This window comes from Oreochromis niloticus, linkage group LG18 (genome assembly GCF_001858045.2).
Source record: "Oreochromis niloticus isolate F11D_XX linkage group LG18, O_niloticus_UMD_NMBU, whole genome shotgun sequence".
Taxonomy (NCBI): Eukaryota; Metazoa; Chordata; class Actinopteri; order Cichliformes; family Cichlidae; genus Oreochromis; species Oreochromis niloticus.
The window spans coordinates 24,450,463-24,463,208 of NC_031982.2; the positions used below are offsets into that span (position 1 = coordinate 24,450,463).

General features: G+C 39.6%; 1 protein-coding gene across 9 annotated transcripts in view; it reads left to right on the forward strand.

The window, feature by feature from the left end:
* The window catches only part of LOC100690029 (protein tyrosine phosphatase receptor type M), a 162,306-nt gene that overhangs the window by 108,288 nt on the left and 41,272 nt on the right, over window positions 1-12,746 (forward strand). For 6 of the 9 annotated variants that reach the window (XM_019348275.1, XM_019348274.1, XM_019348278.2 and 3 more), the window contains exons 15-17: window positions 68-203; window positions 1,454-1,483; window positions 10,198-10,505. In XM_019348275.1, coding sequence (XP_019203820.1) covers window positions 68-203; window positions 1,454-1,483; window positions 10,198-10,505 — 474 coding nt within the window. The remainder of the gene's footprint in view (window positions 1-67; window positions 204-1,453; window positions 1,484-10,197; window positions 10,506-12,746) is intronic. The other 3 variants (XM_019348280.2, XM_019348282.1, XM_019348281.1) reach the window with 1 other exon arrangement.

Here is a 12,746-nt window from a genome sequence, read left to right on the forward strand (position 1 = left end):
GACAACATAAAACGGTCACGAGATGTGCTCCATTTGTTTGACTCTTATCCGTCACGGTGTTTTTCAGGAGCAGCCACTCACAAGCCTGACGCAGTGGAGCCCGAGAAGCAAACAGACCACACTGTAAAGATCGCAGGGGTCATCGCCGGTATCCTCCTCTTTGTCATCATCTTCTTAGGAGTGGTGCTGCTTATGAAGAAAAGGTAAGCTTTTTTTTTTTTTTTCCCGTCCCCCTCCCCCCTTTTAGTTTTTGAATGACTATTTCAGATTTGTGGAAGTGGCTGAACTTACTTGCAGAGCGCCAACAAATAAGTAGTTTCAGTTTTATCAGTTTGTATATTTTTCCCTCAAACAGTAGCATTGTCAGTGTCGTAGTAAATAATTAATTTGATTATGTTGATACGCCCCATTAAGGCTGTTTACAGCCATGAGATACAGTGTGCCATGAAAAATTAATCCGTTTCCACGGCACCCCCAAACAAATGTGCAGCGCCTCAGTGACACTGGGATGGGAAAGAAATATGTTTTTGAGTCCCGTGGTATGGAGAGAGGCGTGAAGGAGATAAGAAAGAAAATATGATGAAAGGCTCAAAAGCAAAGAGGATGGCCGTGTAACTGAAGGCTAAGTTTACATTAGCCCCGGACCCAATACTGGAGAGAGGTCTTCTGTACATATCCCAGCAATCAGGGGAGCTAAAGCTCAGCAAATATCAACCCCCTTTTGTCCACGGCGAGGCTTAAAATAATACAGTGCCAGTTTCTGCAGAGATTTCTTCATTCCCAAGTAAAACTTATTGTGCATTGCATATAATTTGTCCTTTTGATATGAAATTGCATGTCTCGAATTAAAGTCTAAAGGTCGGCACATTAGATCAAGTAGATGTAGCTGAGTGGGAAGACATAGTTATGCACTGATATAATCACTGTGTTTCATGTTTATTTTTGACGGTAATATAAGATTCTTCATACAGCAGGGCCTTTCTGTGTAGCACAGCAATCAGTGGGTGGGTGTGAAAATCGGCACACAGTAATGGAATTGTTTTCAATTAGCCTTAATCAAACCGGAGATGGAGATGACTTCATTGGTTGAATTTTGTGTAATTTACCGTTATCAACAGGGAATCCGAGTTGTGTTTAGACATTCAAACGTCTCATTAAGTTTCAACCTTGGAGGTCAGATATGGTAATTTTTTATAGGTGTATCAAATTATGTGTTCATAAAAGGGGGTTTTGGTACTGTACTGAGACTCCCCTTACCAAAGCATGACATGACTCCAAGCGATCACCTTTGCCCTCACGATCACTAGTTTACCTCCACGTATGCCACCATATCTGATTTTGTTCATTTCTTCTCTTTTTTCAAACATTAATATATTTTTACTTTTTCTTTCCTTTTCATTCCATCCCCTCCCCTCCTCCACTGCTTAAATCCTACCACCACCCCACTCGGCAGAAGAACCTATCACTCCTACACTTACTACCTGTAAGTAACCACTTTGTGTAATGTTAGTGCCATGCTTCTCACCCACACACTGTTTCCCATGCATGCAAAGAGCCATGTCATCCTCCTCCTGCCCAGAGCTATTACAGAGGCCCAACTGTAATCTCTGCTGGAGGAACGGAGGACGCCACTCCAATGCATCTCCACACGATGAGCACATCATAATGTATGTCACATTGGCTCAACTTCTGACGAAAAGAAGGAAGACACGGCTACACCCCCACAAAATAAACCTGCCACCGAGATGTTATTGCAGACGTAATTTCTGCCAGATTTATAAGGAGTTTGTTTATCAAATGATGAACTAAACTGCCTTAATGATTGTACTGCTGCCGAACTCATCTTGTGAAAGAGAAGAAAAAAAATCAATCCAGCACCACTGCTTTTTTTTTTATTGAGTGTGAATTTTTCATTTGCCTCAAATGATTTCATCTCTGTTGACTTGTCAAAGCTAGATTTCTTTTTTTTTTTTTGAAGTGCTTATCACAGTGCATCTACACTTCAGTTGTGCCCAGAACTTCAATGAGCTAGTCCAAATATTTCACTTTTTCTAAACTTTTATATACTCTTCAGATGCAACTGATAACTCTGAGCCTGATTAACCACACTTGTAGTTTATATTACCCACAAATCTTAAGCATCGCTAACATGTTGACCATATCGATTTGGCTCCATGTGCATGTGATAGTTTGTAGTTTTCTTTACCCCCCCCCCCACACCATCCTGTCACACTTTCATCAAATCATCTCAAGTTTCTCATGCTTTTTCTCCCCATTTTTTTTTAATCCAGCATGGTTTTTGGATTTTTTTTATTTTGCGCAACCATCCCATTGATTCTATGGTGATGGTGGAGTTGTGTCTTTAGCTAACAAGATGCTTGCATCACTACAAAACAAGCTGATGTGATCATAGAATATCTCTCTATTCTATTTCAATGTCTCCGACATCACAAAACAATAACTGAAGCGCGCCTTTATGCGCTCTTAATGTAACAGATGATTCCACATCACACTGCTGAATGGTAAAGAAGCTTATTCTGCAGCTCTGCTTTCCCTGCTGTAGCTCATAGGCTCCCTCTGTAGTCTTTGTGATGGATGCCGACTAATCTGTCTTGAGATGACTGTGATCAGAGAAGAGAATGGAGGCTGCCTCGCATCAAAGAAAATCTCAGAATACACCTGGAGATAATACAACCCTGAATACTCAGAGTGTCACTCATTTTAGATCACAGCTGTCTAGAATGGAAAGCCCCAATGACTTAGAAGAGTAGTGCCTTCAAAGCTGAGCGCACACATCGGCCAAAGCTAAGCAAGAAAATATTGGTTGCTGTGAAATCATCAAAATAGCAGTTTTGTATTCTTGGTATTTTATTGTTACTTAGACGTGTTCTTCTCTTGGTTTGATGCACATTTATAAAGGAGGAGAATTTTATCAAAACAGCCAATTCCTTGCCAATCAATCAAAGAATAAAAAAATGCAGTTCTTCAAGAAGCGTACAACTGCAGTGAATCATTTTACATCAGAAAAGTAGGATTTATTAGCAAATTTTGGTGATAGTGGTTTCATAGTGGTTTAAAGCGCTTTTAAATAAATGCACTTTATTGTATGGGATGTTTGCTCTGATTGGCAGGTTCCAGGTCACTTAAATTAACACATTCCACTAGTTTACTGGATGTGTTTAGAAGACAGCCCATGTTAAAAGCTTTTGGAAAATCCCTTCAAATAGGCATTTTTTTCCCTTAGTGTTGATTTCTGTGGCAGTGAGGTGATAGCAGGATGCCAAATGTTGTGACTCCCCTCTAAAGGTGTCAAGATAACAACATGATATGCAGCTAGTAAAGAAAGATTAATGGTCCCCTTGAGAAAATGTGTTGTGACTGCAATATAGGCATACATAACACTAGAGGAATTTTTTTTTTAAATATAGATATAGATACAGAGAGAAAGAAAGAGAGGTATACTTTTTTTCATATTTTAACTCCTTCGCAGGTTCATTGTAACAAGTACTTCACCTCTGCACAACTGCTACAATGAAACATCTACAACGCTACAAAAGCCTCAGAACATTTTCTTACAGAATGCATATTTATTCATCAGTTGCTAAAGAATGAATGAGTGAAATTCACATGACAAAAAAAATAATGATTTGACTAACTTTTTAGTTTTTTTGTTATCATATGTTATTGAAAGTTATAATAGTTCATCAGTTAAATACATACGGATGTTAAACACTAGTCCTACTTTACCACATAAAGCTAAAGAATTCTTTACTAGGCGATGTGCGTGATGCAGCTGTGGATAATGAGTAGCCAGTATTTAAAATGGAAAAATGTTTGAATCGATAGTACAGCTCCCAGTCTGCCCCCCCCCCCCCCCCCGTGTATATCTTTCGTGTCATATGTCAGAGAAGCTAGAATGGAACAAAGCATTTCCCATGAGGGAAGTGCATATTCATGTCAGCTAATTGGGAAGAACTGTTAATTATTTATTTTTTTTCCTGGAGTTATGTGAAAGCTGAAAGGTTGCATCTCACTGCTGAGGTGCTGTGTAGGGAGGTTTTATATGCCTTTTATTCCTGACTACCATTATCCTCAAGCAGTCTAAGCCCAGCTAACAAACAAATATAACTAATATGCTCAATATTTCCAAGGTTTCTATTGTCAACTTAATAAAAGACTGCATTTTTAGACAACCTCCACTTGAGCAGTCTCTGAAATTCATCTGTCTGCTATGAGCTTGCAACACCTCTACAATTGATGAAAACCATTAATGCTCTCATGCATTCATCAAAGTCTTTTAAAGGCATGAGAACGTACTGCACTCGCCAAAATATGCACTTTAGGTATATTGCCAGAGGTGGCTGGGAGGGCTAACACGCAGCACATCAATCACCGTGCTCATTAGCAATGCGGTTACATGTGTGATCAAATCTATGACCGTTCTTTAATCAAGTGGCCATACCGGCCGCTGTGCCTGCTGCTGGTGGGGACAGTTGAGATCAATTGGCGTGGTGCAATAAGGGTGGTTGGGTGTTGTAATACTGAGCACCAGGCATGTGAAACTTAACATGTCTCTTTACACTTCTCATCGAAGAAAAAAGAAAACGGCTATTTTTAAATGATTAAAAAAGAAAAATATAAGTTTTACCTTTGTTACTATACAAATATATTACAATACATCAGTTTAATGTGCCAAACCAATGATGATCTTTAATTAAATATGACATCAAATACTGTGTTGGTGCTTAAACTTCAAATTCCACCTCACAAGCTGCACAGCCTGCCCTTTAGATTTGTTTGCATAAAGCATTTATATTTTTTTTAATGTTGCACCAATTATTTTGTGACAATTTTATAGTTTAAAATTTGATTAAATATTGTGTCCAACTGCAATTCCTCTCAGCTCTACAACACAGTCTGCACCAAACGGCACAACTCCAACTAAAAAATACTGATATTATGTTAATCTATCAATGATAATAGATGCATAGTGACTGTTTATTGTTGGTAAATAATAAAGCAACCTGCACGCCACTCTCCCTGCCAAAATACCAATCTGTCTCGCAACATTGTATTTACAAACGAGAGAGTAAGCTCTAAATAGTTGGTATTTTGATAAACTGTAATAACTATATGGATTCCTTTATACAGCAAAATGGGGAAGACACCTATAGAGACGTATAAATCATTGTCCCAATTCTTCATAAATCTCATTTTTCATAGTCATCCCCACTGCACTCGATGTCAGAATAGGAGGCCTGCTAAATGTACAATGTATAACACAATGTGCTCAGGGCAAACACCTTCATTAAACCTTACAAGTCGAACATGTAGCAAGAATCACATTAATTGGTACAAGCCTTGCAGAGTTTTGCACCTACAAGCTCTGCATGTTGATGAGGAAGGGGAAGGAGGAAGAGCACCTCGAGCAGGCCGAAAGGATGTCAAGCATGGAATGATGGAGTTTAAATGATAGATACGGCGAGTCACAAAACATCTGTTCATCCAGCATAGTAAAAAATGGCCACTATAGGTTTTGGAAATGGTGTGAATGTAGTTTGTCTATTAAAAACTGGGGGTTTTTTTTGAAAATTCAAAAAAAAAAAATTGATTAACTGGCATATTTCAACCAGTGACAGGTGAGATAGGCGTCAGCCAATCGGCTACCTTAAAGCAGATAGGTGGCTGGATAGATGGATGGGCAATATACGCTGTTCAGCCACAACATTAAAACCACCTGCCCAGTAATATATGTGTCCCCTTTGTTTCACCTTACAATACCTTAGCAAAATGTTGGCAAGAGCGTTGGCTGTGACGTTTAGATGTTTGCTGCAGTTCAGTTAAGCATGAGTTCAGAAAATAGCACAGGCTAACAATAACAATTTTTCTATTGTTTTCTGGAGTGTGCCTTTAAAAATAAAACTAATCCACTACAGTCTGAGTGGTTTGCTTGTGACTGGGACATTTTAGCGCTAGCAGAGTGGCTTGAGCTAGTAAATAAAAATGACACACTTTTAGACAGCTGCTTATTAGCTTTGTTTAGAGCGCACCACCCAGCATCTAGACGGGCATTATGCAAATGTGTTGCATGTTGACGTGGGTCCGTATTAGGGGAAAAAAGGCTGAAGTGCTAATAGTGTTGAGCACTGCAGTGTTTTTTAAGCAACGTGAAGTTTCAAAGTCCCATCAGTCGGACTTACTTTTTCCAGCACATCTCTCAAATGCTTCATCTTGGGAAGTAAACACCTTGAACTCTTTGCCATGCTCATTCATATCAAGTGTCTCCTGATGAAACTGGTCATTCATATCAAGCAATATAGTTATGTAATGTTTGGATGTGTACTTTTATATATGCAATGGTAATGAGCTATTTGGTTCAGGTATTATGGCTAATCAGTTATATTTAGTAACAGTGGGTGAATATTTTTTTTAATATACCGTCTTTTTTTAACCAATGATGTCTGCTTAGCCTTGAATAAAATCGTTGAGATTAAGAATCTCTTTTGTAAAAATAGCCTGTGCCCAGAAAAGCAGCAGTACCTACCATGTTTTTTTTCTAGCTTTATTTGTCATCATGTTGTTTTGGTTGCTGAATGAGCAGCAGCAGCACCGTGTGTTGCTTCTATGTTTTTGTTGCTTCATTCTTTTTTAGTTTCTATAGATAAAGGCCCCCTTAGAAAATTTAATGAAGAGGGCCCTTCATTGTTTAAGTTTTTTCAGACTTGATAGAGTAATTGAAATGAATTTGACATTCAATGAACAGTATTAAGTCTGTTTTGATCCTAATACTTTTACAGATAGCTACGATTATGACAGACAACCTTATGGAAGTTTGCTTTGTAGATGGAGAGAAGTTTGAAATGAGCCTCGGTACAAACAGCTACCGAAATGCCCCCACTGGGTTAATCAAAGATGCTTCTGTTGCCCCTCCCAGCTGGATGTCAGTCAACTAAAACGTGCGCACACACTCATCCACCACGGATGTGTGTGTGGATCTTTTAATGAAGCCTTCTTTGTCCCAGTGTCAAAAGGTTTAGGCTGATCTGATGCTGAAATGAGGCCGACCATGCTGAGCTTGAGGTTTTGAAGCTCTTGTTTTAGAAGTCGCAACAGCGTCACCTCCCACAGAACACACATTCTGGCAAACATTTGCAGACATAAAATTTGTGCCGCTTCCTTTTTGTTGTAGCTGAACTCATGGAGTTGGGAGCTGTGCTCATTTAGATCCTAGATATGCCAGGCTTGTCATGTACTGAACCAAAGACAATCTCTCTAATGAGAGTTGCCTGATATAGTTACCTGGAGTGTTTGCACTGTCTTTACTTCTACAAACACCTCTGCCATCTGTATGTCTCAGCCCCCTCCCATATGCACATTTATTTTGGATTTTATTGTTGGGCATGCCTGCAAGCAATCACTATCATTTTTTTGTTGACATTGTTCCATGTGCAGCTTTACTCCAACTCTCCAGGGATACAATAAATGGTCACATTCATCAACACGCAAAAACACTCCACTATACACTTCCTTATACTATCTCTCTCATCATATCAGACCCTGTAATCTAGTCATCTATCATTAATTTTTCCCTTCTTACAAATGAGGAAACAATAGCATGCCAATTAATCTTCATCAAACACCCACGGTGCCTTGCAAACATCCCAGTATTGCGGGTGCTTTTCTCATTTTGGCACTGGAGTCTGTGCAGCCTCGTTTATCTTCAGCGCTCTCTTCAACTGTTCCACAGGCCAGCAAAGAGGAAATCCAAGATTTAGCAGGCTCAGAAATAAGAACAGTGATACAGTATTAAAACCTGGATTATAGTTGTTCTTAATAGTCTTCTCCATGAGTGCACACAGTGCCGAATCTGTCTTAATATTGCCTGGGGTATATGCATCCCCCTGCCATCCTCACTCTTCCTTATTGCAATATGAAGCTATAATGGGGAAAAAAAGAGACAACACTGGTATTTTGTTCCCAGCTCTAATTGCAGATTAAAGACAAAAAGTGGGTCCAGCAGACACAAATGTCACTAATTTGTCACTTTGCTTTCTGAAGAACGGATCCACTATTAGCCTCACGTCGCGGGCTTCAGAGCAAATGACTGTTTGAAGGCAGTGGGGGCCTGTTGCCATATGGCATGAGACAGCGACAAAATTGAATAAACAGAGGAGATTTGCGAAAACAAAGCAGCAGGAGTGCATCATTAGACAGCAGTTGTCCGTGAGAGAGACTGCAATCCAAATAGGCAGAGGGGTCACGCAGAGAGTAACAAAGTGCGAGGATCAGTGTGAGGGCTGCCATAGTTAATTCTTACACTACTTGCTCCCCTCCAGCTACGGAGCAGTGGCAGGCATCAGATATGGCTGTTGCTGCAGTATGTTCCCACTCTAGCTGTTTGCCATTCCTTTGTAGTTTATCTTTTGTGGAATTATAGGAAAGTTAACTCATCCGGGTGATCATGTGATTCGCTTACGTGAATATCCTTTTTACCGAGGAAGTCAAAGGTCAAGGTCGGCTGCAGAGAGCAGTTGAATCTTTGTTTGGAACTGACTTTGAAAGTCCAATTTTTATATATATCTATATATTTAAATTGTATAAAACCGTTTCATGCACATAGAAGGTGCAACACACTGATTCCAGAAACACATATTGTCATTTAATTCCTCTGTGTTTATAATGCCCAGAATGGAAATAAGAATGAGTTGAGGAATAAGTAAGCACAAGTGGTTCATCACACCGCATCATGTTTTAATTACTTTTTACAGTTTTCTTTTTTTAACACAGCTCATCAAAATAAATAGTTTCACTTCTTAAAAAGAAAAATTCTACAGCTGTGCTTGCAGCTACACCCTGACTGATATATCAGTGGGTAATAGCTACTCGTCGACTGTATACTCATTTATTAGCATCCGATAAACTAAATTTTAAAAGCAGAGACATGAGAACGCCCTCCAAACATGTTGGAGGGATGTTGTATAGTCTTTCCACCAAGAGGGCGTTTTGGAGTTCTCATGTTAGCAATACCTGTTTTGAACAAGCACAACAACCAGCTGATCCAGCATAAACAAGTAATCCATGACTAATAACTATAAAAAAAGTTTGCTTTTAAACTGCATTGTCGGAATGAAAAGAAATTTCGGCCAAAATATCATGTTTTTAAATCACTAAGTATCATTGTTGGTCTTAAAAATCCTATATCGGTCGAGCTCTACTACCAGCTGTGAGCATGGTGAAGCATACTGGTGACATAACTGCTAACATCAGTAATACAACATGCTCATAATCATAGTCATGCACGATGATGTTTAGCACCATATATTACTTTAGTGTTTCAACATCACAGACTGGATATAAAGAGATGGCGTAGCATGTGATGCTAGGTTGATGCTGCTTTGAATTTGAGCCAAACTGGGGCATAAAGAATAGCTTTCTGTTGGGTGCCATGTTTTCCAGTTGGAGCCAGAACCTTTCATACATGGGTGGAATGGGGGGTGTAACGTATAACAAAAATGATTGGAGCACATGGCTAACACTTGCACTACTATAATGGTATGGTAGTACATAAAGGCATCCAAATAAATGGTAAAACTGCATAGGAAATTTAATAAACATATACAGAATTGCACTAAAACCATAAATATGTCATACGGTTGTCTGTTTAAGGATATTTTTTTATTGCAGTCAAAACAGCAAAAGGTCTTTTGTATTTGAGTGGAGGTTGGATTTGTTTGTTCTTTGGGTAAAACCAATGCGTGTCCATGTACAGTATGTGGATTTGTGCACACAGGTTTTGTACACTGTGCATTAATGGTGTTTGATCAGGGACAGATTGCTCGTAGGCTCTAGCACATCAACTCAAAGTAGGTCAATAAAAGCAGGTTGACTGTTTCAGTTCACTGTTCACATCTCTAATTCTTTCACCCCAAAATACTCCAGCTAATTTTAAATCATCAGGGCCTGATGTATTTGGGTTAGAGAGTCACACCTTTGCACATTCTCCAGGATTCATATTTCACTGCTTGGGGAAAAAACATCTGGTTCCTAATGAAACCTAATGTGACCACAGCTCAGGGCACATTAGCTCACCCATCTCATTATATGAATGAGTCATCCCTACGAGCTTCATATCAGATCAATGTAAGCTGTGTCATTTCTGTTTTTGCCTGATCGTTTGTATTTGTCTCCTGTTTGAAGGAAACTGGCCAAGAAGCGCAAGGAGACACTGAACAGCACACGCCAGGAGATGACAGTGATGGTCAACTCGATGGACAAGAGCTACACAGAGCAGGGCACCAACTGTGACGAAGCACTGTCCTTCATGGACACACACAACCATACGCTGAACACCCGCAGCGAGTGTGCGCTCACGCTCAACGGCCGCAGCGAGTGTGCGCTCACGCTCAACGGCCGCAGCGAGTGTGCGCTCACGCTCAACGGCCGCAGCGAGTGTGCGCTTACTCTCAACGGCCGCAGCGAGTGCGCCCTCACTCTTAACGGCCGAGGTAAGACGGCCCCACATCGGCATACCTCCCTTTTTACGCGGTTACACTCACAGAGCAGGGTGGAAGCAATTTATTAGGTTTGGTCAGGGGGGAAAGAAATCAGACTTGGCTGCACAGGAAATATTCAACCTGGGAAAACCTGAAAATTTTTTCCTTGGTCCACTTTCCAATGAACTGTTGATTTAGAAACATTTTCAAGAAAAAGACCTAAAGTCGTGTCTCCGGTAAATACTGGAGATTTGACGTTACAAAAGACATCCTTGCATTTGTTCTTAATAATGCTGGTATCAGAACTAAGTGTGAGACAAGACGGTGCAACTTTTTCTCAATAATATTTTTAAAAAGTGTATAAAATAAATTTTTAATGAACAATCTTAACATTAGGAATTATTTTTGCTTTAATACGCAATATTTTTAGTCAACATAAATGACATTATCCATTGTCCCTCTACAGGGAAACTGCTGTTGCAACTCAGCAGAAGAGAATTGGATATAAACATCTTTTGATATGATTTTGATCAAATTGTTTTTTTTCTCTCTAGTGGAAACTTCCTTCTTTAGAACCCCTCGAGGGTTTCATCCACCCTTTTCAAACATTTCCTTTTAAATTGCTTCAGTTTCTCTAATTAATTTTTGTTAAATTAATTAAAATTCCTCTGAAATCTGCAAACTTACCATTTCAGCTAACTGTCACTAATGCCCACGCTAGTTCAGTTGCAGAAATGGTCGTCCAAACGCATGTTAATAGCCTGAAGCGAGTCTTGTATTGAGATCAATATTCAAGACTTCTTGAAATCCCAACGCTGACCTTAAAGCTTATGAGCAGACATTAGAGCTCCAAGAAATCTGTCACGAGGTCCCAAACTCGTGCTGTTTCCAATTCATGACAGAAACACACAGCACGTACTAGATGGGCTCTGGTGTGATAACCTGTTCATTTTCTGTGTCCCAGGTTAAAGCTAATACTTTGTTGATGGACGGCTCGGCTAAGTCTGCACCCAGGGCTTGACCTAGTATAATCCCAGTCAAAACCATCAGATTAAAACTGCACAGCAGCTTCTGTCTCCACACCCCTGCAGGGGCTGAGCCCCAAAGATGCTTTGACCTTGATTAACTGTCTGTTGGTGTCGATGTTCAAATCTGGCCCCTCTGTCTGCCAGCGCAAATGATTTAAATGCATTATTTCTCACTTTGCCTGTCAGTTGAAAGCCCTCTCACACTCCGTGACCTTACGTTATTGTCGGTCGTGTCATTTTGGCTCAAAACATCATGGCTGACAGATTATAGTCCTGAACATACTGCCTGCGTAAACCCTGTTGGCGTAGCATTTCTGTTGACGTTGCATGAGGAGAAAATGACAGTCTTAGGAGTAAATGTCACTTCCTCCATGGTTTGTGTGACTATTGTTCTACTCTGGCCCCTTTGCTCTATCTCAGTGTCAAGCTACCTAATGATGATATCTTTAAAGCAACTGACTGAGGAGAATAGATGGGGTGGTTCACGATATCTTCTTCTTTTTTTTTAATCTGTGGATCTTTAACTGTTTTTTAAAAGTAGCTTTAAAAACTGAATTATTAATGCTTTTGGAGATTTGCAGGCATTCATGGACTTTAGAAGACTTGGAAAATGTGCAAGTTAAACTTACTTTTTTTTACTCATTTTTCATTTTTACTTTTTAACTTTTCAAAAATTATTTTGTGTATATAAATGAGAAACAATAGATTTCATTATCTATTTTTAATGTTTACTAATATTGATCATATTTTAGACGTGAGGATTTTTAAAGGAAAGCTTTATTATTTTGAATGTAATGCGGGTTCCTTGCGGCCTCTGGCTTTGTGAAATTGACAAAATAAGAAGCGACTTGTAGCAACTTGTAGCTCGGTGTGTGCCGTAAAAACACAGCAGCATGCATAATGCATTAGGCTGTTTTAAAGAACCGGAAAAAATGACGAAAAGGATTGCACGCAAAGTCTGCAAAATCAACCAAATCAACCTCGACTCCACGAGGTTAAGTGCAGTTTATTTCTCATACTTGTGTGCTTTGCACGGCTAAGCCCAAAACACAAAGCCACATATTTTCTCACCTACTTCTTTTGGTGTCGCCAGTGCAGTTTCCATTTAATTTAGTCAAGGTCTCCTAGATTTCTGCACCCATCACAATTTAGTAGATGTGAAAGGAATTTTATTTGTGTACTTAAAGTAGCTTTTCCCACAGGGTAAGTCCGAAACCTCAACGTG